This window comes from Homalodisca vitripennis, chromosome 3 (genome assembly GCF_021130785.1).
Source record: "Homalodisca vitripennis isolate AUS2020 chromosome 3, UT_GWSS_2.1, whole genome shotgun sequence".
In the NCBI taxonomy this organism is placed as follows: domain Eukaryota; kingdom Metazoa; phylum Arthropoda; class Insecta; order Hemiptera; family Cicadellidae; genus Homalodisca; species Homalodisca vitripennis.
The window spans coordinates 52,611,436-52,630,002 of NC_060209.1; the positions used below are offsets into that span (position 1 = coordinate 52,611,436).

The 18,567-nt window shown below is 32.6% G+C and overlaps 1 protein-coding gene across 1 annotated transcript; it reads right to left on the bottom strand.

The window, feature by feature from the left end:
- Positions 1 to 4,843: 4,843 nt before the first annotated feature.
- Positions 4,844 to 17,896, bottom strand: LOC124356877 (solute carrier family 2, facilitated glucose transporter member 8-like). Its single transcript, XM_046808151.1, has 2 exons — positions 17,696 to 17,896; positions 4,844 to 7,827 (listed from the first exon to the last, which is right to left on the bottom strand). Exons 1-2 carry the CDS (start codon positions 17,769 to 17,771, stop codon positions 6,449 to 6,451), a joined length of 1,455 nt encoding a protein of 484 aa, XP_046664107.1. The 5' UTR covers positions 17,772 to 17,896; the 3' UTR covers positions 4,844 to 6,448.
- Between the last annotated feature and the right edge of the window lie 671 nt (positions 17,897 to 18,567).

Here is an 18,567-nt window from a genome sequence, read left to right on the forward strand (position 1 = left end):
TGGGCGCTTATTATATTGCAGCCTTCATTATCGTTCGTCTTGGAAACCGGTCTTCTCGTATTGTATTGCTTCCAATGCTTGGGAAAGTGAAATTCTCCAATGCATTCGGATTCGTCGTAACTGAATATCATTGACTAGATGTCTTTGACGTTATTTTCAGCAGAATTTACACATTGAACTAAATCATTTCAGAAAATACTAATTTTGTACTGATTGTGTCAAAAATTAGGTTTTATCACGTGCTATAAAACGGAAATGAATTTGAAAACAAAGTTTTATTTCTTTCAATTAAGGAAGAATGTTTTTAAACTTAGAATATAGCTCAACCAAACTAACACTTTTATTATTTATAAAATCTTACATAGTGTTTTAAAATGTACTAAATTTATATTTAGAATGATCAATTAACCGTCGTAACATTTATGTTAATAAAGAAGATTTTAAATGTTATTTTAGGTAAAATAGTAATAAACTGAATAATATTCTATACACAAAAATTAAAAACTACTTATTGATAGGTAAATAGAGACTTTCTTCTTCAAACATTGTGTAAATGTTGAGCCAATCACAGGATATTACCACTATTTTAGACTAATAGCAATTATATTCCTTATTACAGAAAAGAATTAACAATAATGGTATTGCAAACTACATATAAATAAAAGGCCTAATCGAATAACCAATACAATTGAATTTTAAGTAAATTATATATAAATATCATTTAAAATTACATTTTGGGGCACTTGACACCTGTTGTCGGTTCCTCGATTGTTTTCGTCTTTGGATATCAGAAGGGGATTTCGAAAAATTATTTTTTAATTGTTACTGAAGACTATCCGAGCGGCCCATCACAAACTCCTAACTTAAAGTGTTTTAGTCCAGATTTAAATTGTTTGGGGTTATTGACGCGTTTGATCTCTTTAGGGATCTTATTCATTAGCCTTACACCAACATGAAACGGAAGTATTCAAAAGTAGCAGTTCTGTGCTGTGCCATATGACAACAAGCGACATCCCGTTGGTCACCAGACTTTTTCGGCTTCAACTCCCGCACAATACGGGCCATTTCCGCCTCGCTCACAGGAGACAGGACCATGGCCGAGACCGGTCCCGTCAATGAGTCCTCACGGGTGTTCAGATTAAAATATAGGTCCGGCACAGCAACCGTGGAGAAAAAGTTATTAAAACTCTCTTACCACTTGAAGCGGGTTGTCTTTTATCTTACCGTGTATTTTGAGCTTCAGTTTCAAATTTTTGGGGCTTTTGTTTCAGACTAATTATATATCGGCACAACATAATTCTTATTGATTAATACGTTTCTATAAATGAATTTCAGCATATTTCATGATAAATTGTCTAGGTTCCTTCTTTGAGTTTGGTCCTATGATATTGCTACTCATTGTAAAGGATAGTATGACGCCAGAACTTGTCAGGTAACATTCACGAAGGATTTGGGATGGCTCCTTTTTAACCAACCAACTTAAAATAAATTGATCTTGCTACTCATTGTACGGATAGTATGACGCCAGAACTTGTCAGGTAACATTCAAGAAAGGATTTGGGATGGCTCCTTTTTATCCAACCAACTTAAAATAAATTGATCTTGCTACTCTTTGTACGGATAGTATGACGCCAGAATTGTCAGGTAACATTCACGAAGGATTTGAGATGGCTCCTTTTTAACCAACCAACTTAAAATAAATTGATCTTGCTACTCATTGTACGGATAGTATGACGCCAGAACTTGTCAGGTAACATTCACGAAGGATTTGAGATGGCTCCTTTTTAACCAACCAACTTAAAATAAATTGATCTTGCTACTCATTGTACGGATAGTATGACGCCAGAACTTGTCAGGTAACATTCAAGAAAGGATTTGGGATGGCTCCTAGGCTCATTGTACGGATAGTATGACGCCAGAACTTGTCAGGTAACATTCAAGAAAGGATTTGGGATGGCTCCTTTTTATCCAACCAACTTAAAATAGATTATAAAAAACTATAATTATAAATACTAAAAGCAGATTGTTTTAGATGTTAAAATAGAATAGGCAATAAGGCAATATGACAGTTTGAACCCAAAGAGTTTCACTTTTCATTGTAAATTAAATGAAACACCTGTAATGTATTTCAATGCATTATATGCATTTTAACGTAGATAGACTGCATTCTTTTCATTACAGACGTAGCAATACTATTCAAGGGCAAGTACATGCTATAATAATAACGATTTATTTCAAAATAATCAAATTTAATGCTATTTAAAAATACCAATAACAATTATTATGTTTAATTAAATTATTTTATAACATATGCTTCTTTTCAGTTCCATTTTATTTTTATTGTCTTGTTCAATTTCAGTCCCTCTTCCCATTTTCATTGTTTAATGTATTTAAAATTTAACTATGTAGCTTACCTATCGCTTCCGACAGATAAACATTATAAGAACATTTTCTTTGTATAACGCTCTGAAGCTTAAACCTACTAAGCTGTTCAATAGAACAGCAAAACATTTAGTTTTCTATACTCCTGAATCTTCAAAATCATCTTGGTGTAGAAGCTACTGATTCAGAATTAAATAAACTACACGTAAATAATAACCATTATTCCTATTCATATGTAACAGATGAGGTTCAGTATAAATAAAAACTAAAATAAATGCTTCGTTTCAGTTTTATTTAGTCTGTCTTGCTCATTTTCAACTCCTATTTCATTAACACTTCCATTATTTAATATATTCAAAATTTCACTCATTGGTTTCACTCATTTTTCATTGGTTTCCGGCAGATATGAGTAAAGGAACATTGAGAACAGTGAACAAAATACGCTGTAAGCCCAGAAACATCCATACGGCTGTAACGGTGTCTTCATGATGGGAAACAGTTTTACAAATATGAAGGCAGTCAAGCCTAACCCCAATATTAGATACGATATCGCGAGGCCTTTTTAATGAGTGGGAAATATTCCTCTTATGACTATAAAAGGTATTGGAATATTGCACTGATAAACAAGGATTAATATATGATGGAATCCATCTTTAAACAAACGCGATCATCTGGGTACTTAAGAAGAACAGATAGGCTATTAACTTTCTCGATTAATTTTTCTATCTCATTTCTCCTTATGGTATGACATAAGGCCTCTTAGAGCAGCTTAATCTGTCCACCAGACTTTATCCTCTAATACCGCTCAGATTAAAGTGTATGATAAGCTTACTCTGATTCCTTCAAGAACAACTAAAAAGACCATTCTTATGTACTTCTCCAGATTTTGGAGCTGAGTCTCAGATACATACTTGATTTCTTGTCATTTGAATTTGTGTTGCCAATTATGAATTTAGCGTGATCATTTTGGTTGTTCTTTGTATTGTATGTATTTTCGTGCATGCTTCGAACCTTACGTCTTATGTTTGTAAAACTAGAAAAGATAATTATTAGTTCTTCAAAATACGTATTTCAGTTTTTTTTTATTATGACGATGGCGCAAGTTAATGAAATCATGTTACACAGTCACATTATATACTGTAAATACAATAATGAACTTTAATGATAGACGGAAATCCCTAGCACACAACTCTCAGTTTGTTTAATTTTACTAGTAATGGGGAGTAGGATTTCGGACATTTTCCATCTTTATGTGATACAAGGACATTATTTTCAACACATAAAAATAACAATTGAAAACGAAATTCTGTATTAAATTATTAGCAATGCATAGTAATGAGAGACGAGATTCCTTTCAAATAAGTTTCTTGGCAGACTTTGTTGACTTTAAACGTTAAAAGATAGTCAGCAATTTCAAAATAAAATGATAAGAAATTTTACAGTTTTGTGAAGGAATTAACTAAATACGTCTTCAGGTATGGATCATAAAAAATAAATGGCATTCAGTTACAAACTTAATTCCAAATTATTCGTTTTTACATATGGGTAAATAAAAAACTTCTCTCTAAACACTACATTTTTTAAATAACAAATCTATATTATTATTAAGTTTTATTTTAACACAAAAATAACTTATATTATTTAACAGATAACTTATTATCACAAATTACTCGTATTCCGAATAAACATTGAACTAATCAGTCACCCTGCGGTCCCTTAAAAAAAGAATCTGTCACAGTCTTTCATAAGAAATATATATATATATGTTTGTGTGTGTGTGTGTGTGTGTGTGTGTGTGTGTGTGTGTGTGTGTGTGTGTGTGTGTGTGTGTGTGTGTGTGTGTGTGTGTGTGTGTGTGTGTGTGTGTGTGTGTGTGTGTGTGTGTGTGTTGGCGCGCTCGTATGCGCGTGTGGATATTTATTTCTTATATGACACTGTGATAGATTCCTTTTTTAAGAATTTATAATTTTAATAAATATGGAATCACAAAAACTACTTTTTGTTATTCTATATTTATTGAATCTAAATTAGGCTATTGCCATTGACAAAAATTGTATTCATGCATATATACATTCACTTCGTGTGTATAAATGCATAATTGCTCTAATATAACAATTATTAGACTTCTCGGTATAAAATTTCCTTCAATATTTCGGCATTTGCTGTTTTACTTATATATAGTTTTATAGTATATATAGTCGTATATATAGTTTTATACTGATTAGGCAATAATCATATATGTATTTTCTGTGTGAAACATTATATAAACTAACATTTAGGGCTCGAGTCATCTGTTATACATTTAGCATTCTACGCAAATGGTTTGTACATATTGTTGAATGAAAATCTATATTCTATTGTAGTGTAACATATCATTGTTTTAGAAACATCATACAAACAGCCCTGTAACTTTCAACATAAACTTAAAAGAATAGAAAAAGAATTTGGTAAGTAAAAAAGCTTTAAATATACTATATTTATATCACCAGTTAAACACACATATACAAATAATTATGTACATTTTATACAAACTTAACAGTACGATGGAGTTTGCCTAGTATATCCATACAAACTTATTGTATTAACTATTAAGAAGGATCATATATTTATGTTTCATTAGGTTATCTCTCTGAGATTGTACATATATAAAGCAAATAAATTTAAATTTTGCTTTATCAGCAACTTTTCTATAACCACTCCGTTACGGAATTCAAAACGAGAGCATACAAAAATAATTGTATTCAAATTAAATTCACTGCAAGGTAACAAAAAATCCACTCCATCAAAACCTTTCTAAGCGCTGATTACATTTAGAAACAGGGTCACTCAGCTGTCTTTCCAGTTATATGACTCTCTACTGATGGCATTATCTACATCAGAGTAGTCAATTAAAGATAGGATGATTTAATTGCTTTATATATTATTGAATAATATCGCTTTCGGTAAATTTTTAATATAAAAAATAACACTTTAATATCACTAATGTAAGATTAGAACTACAATATAGGTAACTATATCTTAGTAAGAAACAATGTAACTCCTTGACACAACATATGTTCCTGTGGTAACATTCACAGATGTAATAGGAACCTTAGATAAAAACTATGACTCCTAAACATTTCGGAGCGGTAATTTTGTACTATAGTGATCACTTTACTGATACACGTGAGGTGTTCGCTTAGCTTTATTTAGTGGCACTAAGCGAACCACGTGGGGAAGGCAGTAATCTGAGTGAAGGTTGAGATTGTGAAAAGGTGAGCTGGAATGAGTTTCAATTATTACCAATTCTACAATTGGAAGACTTTTCATATACATGTAGCATTCTACAAGATATGAGGGTTCTCTAGCTGCTTTTTACACCACATTTATTACGCAGCTGCTAGTTGGAGGTGAATTTGCCGGTGTCTCTTAAAGCTTAATCTGGGATATATCAGTAAAATGGATAGCAGTCAGTGATGCAGGATGGAAATCAATTTTAAATTTGAACACCTAGTATTTTAAATTTATTTAAAAAAGAAAAATTATTCCATAAACTAGAGGTCTCTAATGTTACTCTATCTAATTCGGCGGCTAATTAAAGTTTGAATTATTTTATACAACCCCTGCAATTTTAGTTACATTCAAAGTTATTATAAGACACACAAAACATTCACTCAGTAGTTAATTTTGAGAACTTACGACACCAAAGTTACTACAAGAATCGATTATTAACAACAATGAATACCATAGCATTTGGAAAATCAATAGATGGTTTGAACACAATATTTTGCCACAGTATATTTAACCATGAAGCTTATATGCCACAAAATCACAAAACATGGTACTAAAACGTGTAAGTATAAGGCAAGGATAGTTTAATTACTGCAAAACGAGATTGGTAGGCTAAGGCAACAATGTTACTAATGGCAGCAAGGAAATACAGTAAAAAAACTCAGAAGTTAGCAACTGAATGCGGTCTATACTCAATCATTACGAATTATTTTCATAAAACTTGTGTATACTTCGTAAACTCACTATTATTTGGAAGGTATTCTCCCATAATGTTACGTAAAGAATAAACATACTTCTAGCTTAGTGGTATGTGTTCAGTACTTTTCCTGTCTTCAGCAGGGTGGTCTTCAGTCGAGTTACTTTTATTCAATATTCTCAAAATTTCACTTAAAGGCTTACCTTTTGTTTCAGGGAGATAGCAATAAAAGAATATTGAAAATAATAAAGAGAAAACAGCGTAAAACCAGAATAACCCATGTGGCTTCAATAAAGATTTCATTATGGGAAAACATTTTACTATAGCAAAAGCTGACGCACCTAAAACTAATAGAAGTTTGGCGATTGCATAACCTTTTATGTTTGTCGGAAATATCTCTCCTATGATTATAAAAGGAATTGGGGCCACGCCGATAGCATACGCACTTACACACACAGACAGAGAAACAACAGGTGTCCACCTGAACACCGAGTCTACAGACTGGCCGTGTAAAAAGAAAAGATATGTTCCTAACACTGCTAAGGAAACGGCCATGACCATCATAGAAGTCACCAACAAGAACTTTCTTCCTAACCTGTCGACTAGAAATGAGGAATAACAAGTAAACACTACTTGCATTGAACCCATTATCAAAGAAGAATGGTAAGGAGTTAGAGATGTCCCACACATCTCAAATATACTGACAGCGAAGCTCAAAATTGGCATGATTCCACAGGTTTGTAAGGAAATCACCAGAGCGATTCCAAGAATGAAAGCCTTTGTGGTGCCTCTAGTAGCAAATAACGACATAACAGACAATTTATTATTTTTAGTACTAGTTTCGAGTTTGTAACTTGAAAATACCTTCTCCGTTTCGGCTGCATCTCCTCCTCTATACCAGAAAAGTGACTTTTCAGCCTCGACACTTTGTCCATTTTTCAAGAGGAACATCGGGGTTTCAGGTATCCAAATAAATGTCAGCAAAAAGAATAACGGAATAACAATGCACGCAATGGACAACCAATAATAGTGTAAATACGTTCCTAGAACATAGGAATACATAATTCCAAAATTTACAAACATCATATAAAATGATCCAAAAAAGCCACGGAGATCGTCTTGTGCCATTTCGGAAATGAAAGCTGGTACAGACGCCACAGCACCATTGTTCCCGATACCGGCAATAAGTCTCGCTACTATCAGCCAATAGAAATTCTTGGCAACCATCGTTAATATCCAGTGCAGAATGAAGGGTATGGCGACTAAACACGCAGTCTTCTTTCTGCCCCAGCTGTCAGCTACGATGCCCCAGAAGAAAGAGCCGAGGACTGTGCCAACAAAGTTTATGGAGCCGAGCCAAGCGATGTTGTCCTCTGTCATGGGGTCGGTACCGACAGGCGGATCTGGAGACATCAGCAAGGGTTGCATGGGTGACATCCATCCCGTAACAGATCCAGAAGTGAAGCCCAACAAACTCGCTGTAAAACACAGTTTGTGATTAAATAACAGGATTTCGGACATACTTCCTATATTCGTATTGTGTATATTACAAATGAGTATTGTTGGAATATGCTACAAACTTTCTTCCTCTAGATACCAAACATGTCTTAAAATGTAAAATTAGGACATGTTGCGTAGCATAGTTTTACGTTTCCAAATTTTGATGCCGTCATTACAATAGATCTTAATTATTTTTATGCTTTTTTGATAAATAGCGTTAATACTATTTAATTATTAAAATCCAAAAAGTATAACGGTTGGATATATTTTTAAATAGTTTATTAATTAATGAAGAATTATAAATTGTAAATAATTAGGGTTAAAGATATTTAGTTGACACTGGTGACCTAGTAGTGTCTAAAATGTCATAAATACTTACTTGACATTACGTATCTGTCATCCGTGTTGAATTTAAATTGTGTGAGTTAAATTTATTCTCAATACATATTTAATTGTTTTACTGCAAAACATTTCCAATCCATTCATAACACATTTGAAGGAATGAAATGTAATCAATTTTGCAGAGTAATATGGATGCAAAATTATGTACCTCAATCCATTAATTTGCATTAAAAAATACACATGTAATATTTCCACATCTTAGTTCATTTTCAACTTTCTATTTTATAATCAGTTTGACTTTAGTCTCGTCAGCGATAAAAGGGGTTTTAAACCATCATTGCATTTCACTATAATTTTAGGGTTTGGAAATAATAATCCATATGTATGTTTTGGTAAAACACATGGTACATGGAATTAAAGCAATGTTGTACTTACATGACAAAAAATAGTATAAGATTTAAATGTTTCTTTGTGGTTATATTCTTAAGCTGTCTTATTTTACGTTTTAGGTCTGGAGCTTGTCATGTCCCATGAGTTCATTTATGTTTGTTTTATTTATTTTAGGTGACAATTGTATCATTGCGTTGATAATTGAATAGACATTGTTAAGTTTAACAAGTTTGCCTCAACTGGCAGACAGTAATTGCTCTAACGGGAAGTTTCGATTGGATTGTTGATTAGATCAAAATCGAGTGACGAATGTTGTGGTTAATTAAATGAAGGACAAATTTTGATACTCTTAAGTTTACAGAGTTTTTATAGACTTAAAGACAGACATTGATCAATTTAAGGAAAATAAAAGGAGGATGTATCAGAATATGGAAAAGTAATATCAGTCAGTGTTCAGTGTATTACGGATAGATACTTGGACTATATGAAGAATTGCTACACAGCGTATGAGAGATGTTGATATAATTAAGAAGCATTTTTTTAAGAAAAAAATGAATAATTACAGGTTTTACTCGTAGTATTATCTTACAGAAACCAAAAGACGAATGAAAATTTAATATTGGTGTAAGAGTAAATATACGCAGAGCACAGGGGCGGGCCGACTAGGGTAACGAATGTGACTTCAAGGACATTTTATTTCAAAATAATCGATCGCCTAATCTCAGTTCGACTAAAATTAACATTTATGTTAGAACTTTGAAGTTAATTATAATCCTAATAATATTATAAATGTACCTTTGTTACTTTTTCTTTCATTTTTAAACTACTCAACTGACTGTACTAAAATTTTATATGGAAATCCCTGGGATGAATTTAAGCCTATTATTATTTCAAAACTTCCTCCAGACTACGCCCCTCTGATCTTGAAATTAGATAAAAACGCCATCTTAGTCTCTAAAATTGTGTAATATTAATTTAAAGAGCGTGTCAAATGTAATCAACTGATGCATAGCATTGGTTATTATTTTCAAATTTTTTGCATTCATATTGAATGAACTGAACAGTAGAGGACAGGTTTGTTCCCCTCAGAGCAGCTTCTGAAACAAATGTTCCAATGACTACTGGAGAGTAGAAACATTAGTATATTTTAGCATACACTTTAGTGCTGGGGGATAATGGTACGTTTGCTGAAATGTTAATGGAATCAAGTCGATAACAAGTAGGTGAAAAATAAAAAAGATGTACGTGGTCGGCGGAGTTTGAGAATGTCTAGATGAGTGAAGGACCTAGGGAAGGTCGTCCAGCAATGCCCTGAGGCATGACAGGTTACATTTATAGTGAGTAAAATGTCTAAAGAAAACCCATACATTTTCAGTGTTAGCGGGTTAGGTAATTACTAATCTACCTTATAAAACGTCCTAAAACATAAGGTTAGGTTTTGACTCAAAAGATTCCCAATGAATATCGAAGAGAACTATGATAAATGAAATCTCGCTGGGCTGCTCTTTTGAATAAACATACCAATTCCAGCTCTAAATGTTATACAATGTTGAACAACTTTACCTATAAATTTAAATACTGATATAAAATCCATCTTAGTTCTCCTTTGACAGAAGTAGGCATGTCTGATCAGTGAAATATATTTTCTTGATCGGGAAGCGAAACAAAACAGCTATTGAACAAAACATATCAAGTACGAAGTAGATTATAATGTCCATAATTATAATTTTTTTGACTCGAACCAGCAGTGGTCTTAAACGTGCACTAAATTGAGTGCAAAGCACCGGGTAACTGATAGCAGTGCATATACAAGAGACAATGTAGACTAACTTTTACTATAAATTTCAAGACTTAACAGGAAACCTATCTAAGTTGTCTTCTGACAAATGTAGGCTTCTCAAAGACATACATTCTTTTTCGAGAGAAAGGCAAAATCAGCTTTGAGATCGGAGTAAATAAAAATGACTATAAATACACTTTTGAACATATTTTCTTTTCCGTGGGAAGAAGTCAAATTCAAACTCAGTCAAACTCGAAGAAGTGCTCATGCAGGTGCAAAACATACGGAATTGCGTGCGAAGCCGCGGGTAACTGCTATTAAAATATACTAATTCTAACTTTATAACTATTTCTATTTATGAAACACCCAGCACTGCACATTTAGTACACATAGTAATTCAATTTAGTTCAAAGCGCTAAATATTTCACCGTCAGTCAACAATTACGAAAGTGGGTTTAGGTTTTCTTGTGGCTTCTACCTGTACCCGTTACTTTCAGTATCCGAGTGCCAAATTTAGTTCTACTCATCTGAAATCATACGTTTCAAAGTACTCCTAAAATTTTCGAGTTACTGTTACAGCAAGACAATTCCAAGTACTTTGTACGTGGAACGGCGGTAAACGTTTAAAGTATTTGTATCGTAAAAATAAACCTGTACCGAGTACTTTCGGTTTGCGGTAACTTGTACTCTCAGGACAGACGAGTGTCCGGTACAGTTTCTTTTGAAGTCGTTCTGATTGATCAGCGGTCACAGTATTGAGTATGTTTTCAAGGTCTGAGTAGTTCTGAGCCATGTTAGTTTGTTGCTATTCGTTGTCACGCAACACCGCCCTGGGCAGTCTGACGGTATGCTTGTTAAAAAGAGCAGTTTCCGGTTACGGTAAATTAGCAAAACCTGCTCAATTTAATCTGTTTTGATAATTAAACACTTTTAATAGTTGTTTACAAAATTACACGATCAAGATGAAGATTAAAAGCTCCAACGTAACCAATGCCGAATTTGACGAGACCCGGTCGAGATAAAAGTAGGATGTTAATTTAATAATAACTTTGCTTCCATATTATTCTAAAATTGCATACTCAATTGGTATACACTTACATATATTTTATATAAGCATTTGGTCTTTATCGAATCCCAAGTTTCCGAGTAAATAAAGTTGCAGTTTCGTTAAAAAGCGACAAAAACCGGTATTTTTCTCTTTTAATTTATATAAAAATCGAAGTGATTGTTATTAACCAGTTTAATATATAGAAACACAGAACAAAAATAACTATATTTTAATATAACTCATGTTATTGTAGCTCTATTACTTAGTTTGTGGTCAACTTTCAAATTTGAATATCTATTGCTTATTGTTTGATCCAAGAGTAGACATCAAGATTTAGCTTTGGTCTTGATTCTAATCAAGATTTAATCACATGTTAATTAATTAATTCTAATCTCAGATTTAAACTTTACCATTTTGTTAATTTTATAATTAACTTTTTTTAGTTAGATAAACTTAATATAAATTATATTTGTTGCAGAAGATTTTAATTATTCCAGAGTAAGCTTACTGGTGATTGGTGTAAGAGTGGTTTAACTGCAAACTATATAAACGCTGACCTTCTACTTTGCACCACTTGCTCTTTTTATTAGCTCAAAAGTAATATAAAAAAACCATTTTTGGACCTAAAATGTCAAACCTTTCCCGGGGTGAACCCACGGACCCCCATATTGAACTGTGAGTGTTTTCATAACCCCGAATCCATGGGGTTCCGGAAGGAGATTTGGAAGAGGAATGAGAAATTTTAAGTGTAGTCAGCTTGGCTCTAAAGCAAATTTGGTAAACTGATAATGTATTTTAAGAAAAGTATCCCTAAACAAATAAGTTAAGACTTATTTCAAGAAATCTCAATAAGTTGAGATTTCACCATATATCTTTTTCTCTATTAAAAAAAATAATAGGCCACGATTCACAATAGTATTTTATGAAGATTATGCACAAGTAACCAAGGAAAATAGTGTTCTATTTACTTGTATATCATAATATTTTTGATGAGAGATTTTCACCAGGTGAAAACTATTCATCCTGTTCAAAACGAATAGGTTGGCTGATTCACACTGACATGAAGTGGTCGGTGACTCCAGTGATATGTAGCAATAAAAGATAGCTTTTTATATTTTTTCATGTAAATATTCTTTAAAATAAGCCTGAAGCTGAAAGAAATAAGTACAGTAGGTGTATGGGGACTCTATTTGTAAACATGTTTTAGTTACAAGAAAACTGTTACTAGTTACTGTTTTAGCGTTGTCTACAGCAGAGGCATAGAATCTAGAATCTGCACATTGTTCAACTGAATTAAAACATACAGTCCGTTCGACTGACATCTGACTTTTGGAAATGTGAAATTATTAATGCATCTTTGCGTTAAATTACAAAGTTAAACTACGGCAAAGTTAAATATATAAATAATATTACTTGAGTTGAATTGATAATGAAGCATATTGAGACCAAACCTCACTTTATCGAAATTACCTATCAAAATTATGATTAAATATCAATCAAATTATAACAATTATATTTAATACATCTTTTTCTAAATAATATTTCATGTACATCCTGCCACATCTGAACCTCTTTCAAGAGCAATTTTGAGTCATAATTGTTGAGTAAAACTGAAGGGGTGTTGGGAATAATAGTACACATTTGTATGTTTCGGTAAAAACATAGTTACATAATACTAATAAAATGTTGTAATTGTGACCAAAAATGGTGTAGGCTAATTAATAAATCCTTCCTTGGTGTTTATATTTTTGGCTCATTACGTTTATTACAATTACTTTATATTTATAAATGAAGACAGAGGCAACTTACCAATACTTCTTTAAAACGTATATCACCATCAGCAAAAAGACTAAAATGTGTTTCGCACAATAAATTAAGACAAAATTAATAAAGTTTTTGTGCATGTTTAACCTCATGTCTTAGGGTTTTTTTTGCCGCCTAAGATAGAGGATAGATTTTAATCTTTGAAATTAAGTGTTCTACTTATGTACCATGGCAAATGCCCGAAAACCTATTATCCTTTCAAATTATCGTTAATAAGTTACTTTCAACAAAGAATACAAATGTTTATGAACATGATATTAGTTAGCTGCAGTTGTTAGTAGATAGTTTATGTAGTTTATTAAAATATTTGGGCCCCAAATATTGAAAGGAATGTCGGAAAATAGCTTTATTAACTTTAGGCAGTTTGAAGCAATAATTTGCACAACTTCTTGTACTATGTGGGTGGTTAGGCATAATATTTTCTCTATTTCCGCTTCTAATAAAAAACAATCTCAAGAAATGAATAGGCGCTGAATGGGTAGAATTTTTAAATATTGGTATAATGGAAAGGACTGTGTTATTTTAGATTTTTTTAAGATTATACGTAAGAAGTAATTTTGAGTCATTCTTAACTTGCCAATTACAGTTTTGTATGTTCCACCCCAACATGGCAAAGCGTATTGTAATCTTGAATTAATAAGGGCAAAATATAGTGTTCTTAATAATTGTTCGTTACAAAAATTTCTCAAAAAGTAAAATTTTCTTATCTATGATCGTAGTTTGGAGTGTAAATCTAGAATGTGTGGCTCAAACGTAAGTTTTTCATCAAATAGAATTCCCAAGTATTTAATAGTTTTTACTTGCTCTAATGATTGACATGTACATAGTTGGAAATTGCAGCAATTTTATTGTGTTGGTTGGGCAAGGATGAAATGATGGAGCAGCTAAGGACAGATAGTGGAAGAGCCGCCGGCTTCGTGGAGCTCTTATTGTGTTGGTTGTGCAAGACTCACCCTCCATCACTCATAATGGCAACAAAGAGGAGGAGGATGAATTAACGGAGCAGCTAAAGACAGTTAGGGGAAGAGCCGCAGGCCTCGTGCAGCTCTTATTGTGTTGGTCGGACGAGACACCCTCCATCACTCATAATGGCAACAAAGAGGAGGAGGATGAATTGACAGAGCAGCTAAGGACAGATAGTGGAAGAGCCGCAGGCCTCGTGGCGTTCTGATTGCGTTGGTTGGGCAAGGGTCTCCCTACATCACTCATAATGGCAACAAAGGGGAGGAGGATGAATTGACGGAGCTGCTAAGGACAGATAGTGGAAGAGCCGCAGGCCTCGTGGAGCTCTTATTGTGTTGGTCGGACAAGAGTCTCCCTACATCACTCATAATGGCAACAAAGGGGAGGAGGATGAATTGGTGGAGCAGCTAAGGACAGTTAGGGAAAAGGCCGCAGGCTTCTTGGCGCTCTGATTGTGTTGGTTGAGCGAGCCTCTCACCCTCAATCAATCACAACAGCGAAGCCTATATCTTAATTACGACGCGAAGGTCAGTATATCATTTAATTACTATTACATCTCATGTTATAATAAACCCCAAAATATTGTATTAATTGCAAAACTTTTATGCAGTCGTATTAAAATGTACACATATTAAGCTTAGTATAATTATAGATGTAATGATTTGTAAGGAAGTCAATATAACAGTTTTCAAACATTTCCCACTAAATTCAAGAATTGGATATAACATTAACAGTGAATTGTATTTATATACTATATTTTAATATTAACATAATTTCGTCTCGTCTTATTCAATGTTAAGTTCTTTGTGCTCTTCTTCATTGAGTACATTAATGAATCGGTGGTGGTTTAGTTCCAGAAAAAAGATACGTACATTTCCGTAGGACAAATAAACACAATGTGAATATACTATTTGTAAAAGTACTACATTAAAATTTCACACTGAGTTTTAGCGTAAAATGGTTTTAATTGCAAAGACTGATTTTGGTTATCTAATCCAATGTGACTAGATAACCTTACATGTTCTTATCGTTATACTTGTGAGTAAGATTTAAGCGTGTATTTATCATTAATGGCAGATTACTTTACTACAATATTTAATGCTGTTTAAAGTATTATTATTTATATCTACATAATGTGAAAAATTATGATTTTGCAATTATTTTACCTTCACCTTTTTTTATATGACTTGATTACAGTTCTATATGAAATTGCTTTAACATAAGTATTGTTAAATTTGGTAGCATGGTCGCCTCCTTCGGACTATAAATTACCTCCAGTGATTGTTTCATTATAGTATAGAATTAAAAAATGTAATAATTCACTAATGTACGAACCGAGGATAGAATATCACACGAAATGTAATACTAATAATGTATACAGAAGTGATAAGTAATATTTATTTTTTGAAACTATGAAAAAGAATTCGTTAACTTTTCCAACATCGTTCTTCAATATAATGAGCAATAAAAATCGTAACATTGAAGTTAGATTGTAGCCACGGCTTGACCTCTCCCCCTAAGTCTCCGCCTGTGTAATAAAAATATGTTTCATTTAATTTAACTTACATTAATATTTTCGCTATTTTACATAAGCATTCGTTTTCAACAGCAATTCTGTAAGGAATCTTGCCTTTACTTCACTTTAACACTTTTATTTAATTATATTATTGATATAAGAAATTGGAATTCGTATAAAAATTATTTTTATTCTTGTACGAAAGTATACTTCAGATGATTTAAATAGTAAATTCACTACAGATAGCTGCTACTACGTCAATGTATGCTTTTCAGTGTTTCCGGAAAATGCCTTTAAAAGCTAAATCTTTACTTGATAAAGTCGTCGATTAAATCCTTCATTTTGCTACCGCTGACAGTGTTTGATAACCTCTCTATATGTTTAATGACATTTTTAACTTGGATTCTTAATCAGTTAGTAATATGAAAAATAAAGTAATGTATTTAATGTGCAATATTCCTAATTTTTAATGGCAACAGAATGCGTTAGAGTCATCTGAATGTAAAGCAAAATAATATCGTATTTTTTAACTCAGTTAACTCTCATTCACTACCATTATTCTTTTCTATTTGAGGCTATTAAACAGAGGACATCGATTAAACATTTATGTCTCACAACTGGCAAATCCGCTCCTTTTTTTAAAACAAATAACATAAATAATTGAATACTTTAAACCAATTATTTTTCATTTTTGTAAAATTTGTAAATTTTATATTCCTAAGTGAAAGATTTAATGCATCAAGTTGTACCGTTTTACTGCCACATAAGGGGTTAGCTTTGAAATTTAAATTTTAGTGAAGGTTCAAAAAAGGAAAACAAAAACTTCTGAAATAAATTAAGTTCAAACTAAAATAAAACTTCTTCTTGAAAATAATTACTAGATTTAAAATTAAAATAAAAACTTCTTGATGACTTTTAAATTCAAACTTGTAATATACACTCAAAAAATGTACAAGTTTCTTACAGCTTGTCTTTTATTCAATTTTCAAAATTCAAAACTTTCACACTCTAATCTGATCTGGCAATTCTTCAATTTAATTTATCTTCAAAATTCAATTTTATTTTGTTACTAATTTTCTTTACTATACTTTAAATATTACTTCTTTTCAGTGTTAGAGAAATAAAGAATTCTTCAGTGTTAGAGAATTAAAATTGCTGAAAGCATCTGTAACAACCACAAAACTCTTTTAGTATTTTTACATAAAATTTTATATACATGAGCTCACTGCACCAACAAGTTTTATATTGCACAGATCAAAAGGGCAAGTTCCTAAATTCCCGTTAAATTTAATTTTTACAATATTTCTTTCCTCAAAATCATTCAAAATAATTAAGAATGAATATTAACTGGACTCCAGTTTCAAATTTCACTTACCCGCAGGTTCGATGACGATTAGCAAGAATAACTATAAGCACTTTCAAAGACTTTACTCGTTACTACTACTTCCGATCAACTGAGACGGGAGGTACGGCACGTCTACCTCACCCCACCTCTCAATTTCATTATCAAACACTCCCATCTGCGATGTGCGCCTCGCTGATAGAAGCCTCTTTTGTACTGTCCACTCCTTACCATTCTTCTGGGCCTACTCCTTCCACCGGTAATCCAGTTACACCAGAATTAAAATTTAATACAATCGGTACAAAGTGAATAAAATAAAAATCTACATAGTTAACTTATTAGGATTAACTCAATAACTTATTTTATTAGCTGATGTTTGATTTAACAGAGAGTTAACAGAGAGAGTGAACTTAAGTTACTTTGCAAATTGGTAAGTCCACTAACATTCAACATCACTCTTGTCTCTTTATCTCGATGCGTGCGTATCGGTAAGGCATTATTGGCTAGTATTAGATATAAGTTTATTGTGAATCTGAACTGAGTAGTGCGTGCGTGCGTGCGGGCATACGTTTATGTCAAATTAAAATAAAATAATACTGGACTGTTTGTGTAGCAAATAAAGATTTATAGTATTTATTTACCTACAAATGCTGCCAGGAACTGTCTAACCTTGGCTGTACGCCGGCATCTCTCCGTCTCGGGATCATGATCTGGCATAGTGCAGACTGAGCTGGTACAGTACCTCAACTTGGTGATAAGATATTAGGGACACAAATCGATCAATTCGGCTACTATTTATCTCATGGCTCAATTGTTTACTGACTGAATACACTCACAACACGAGTTTGCGACACGTGTGTGTTTATTGGACTATTTATAAATATCCAACTGTGTTATTTCACTGTTGGTGATAACTGTAACGATGTGAGTCGTTAGTTGCATTTATCATATCTAATTCTCTATCCATTCGATTTCCCAGAATAACTTGTTTATAAGCTATAATTAGGACAGAGATAATCTTGAAATAGGGCCTAATAAGAAGAGATGCAAGAAATCATAAGAAAGGAGAGTCAATAAGCTGATCCTATTAGCCCACCGGGAATTTGAACTCATGAATTAAGTATTCAGGAAAAGGGTCAAAACCGTTAAGCTATAGGCTCGCAAAACTCAATCTGGTCATTCATACGCAGAATCGTTTATTATATTACTAGATATTATTTTATAAGGCTTACTTTTAATTGTTCTATTTTTCGGTCATACTTGCCAAGTAGATATTCTTTATCACGAATATTCCCGATTTAGGAACGGCGCCGCAAGTATTTTGAAGTGGTGCAATCGATTTGGATTTGGAAAATACATTACAAGAAAAAAATTACTGAATATGGAGAAAAATTACAAAAAAGAACACTTCACGGGAAATTCGGGAATTAAAATAGGTCATTTAAAAATTGTGTCATTAGGTCGAAAAAACTGCTAAAGATAAGAATTTAACATTTTTACGACAGAAATGATC

What these genes read in the sequence shown, in the direction of transcription:
- LOC124356877 (XM_046808151.1), bottom strand. Translation starts at nt 17,771, where the DNA reads ATGCCAGATCATGATCCCGAGACGGAGAGATGCCGGCGTACAGCCAAG. An exon ending in GTTCCTGGCAGCATTTGTAG is followed by an intron (nt 7,828 to 17,695) that starts GTAAATAAATAC and finishes TGTGTTTTACAG; the next exon opens with CGAGTTTGTTGGGCTTCACT.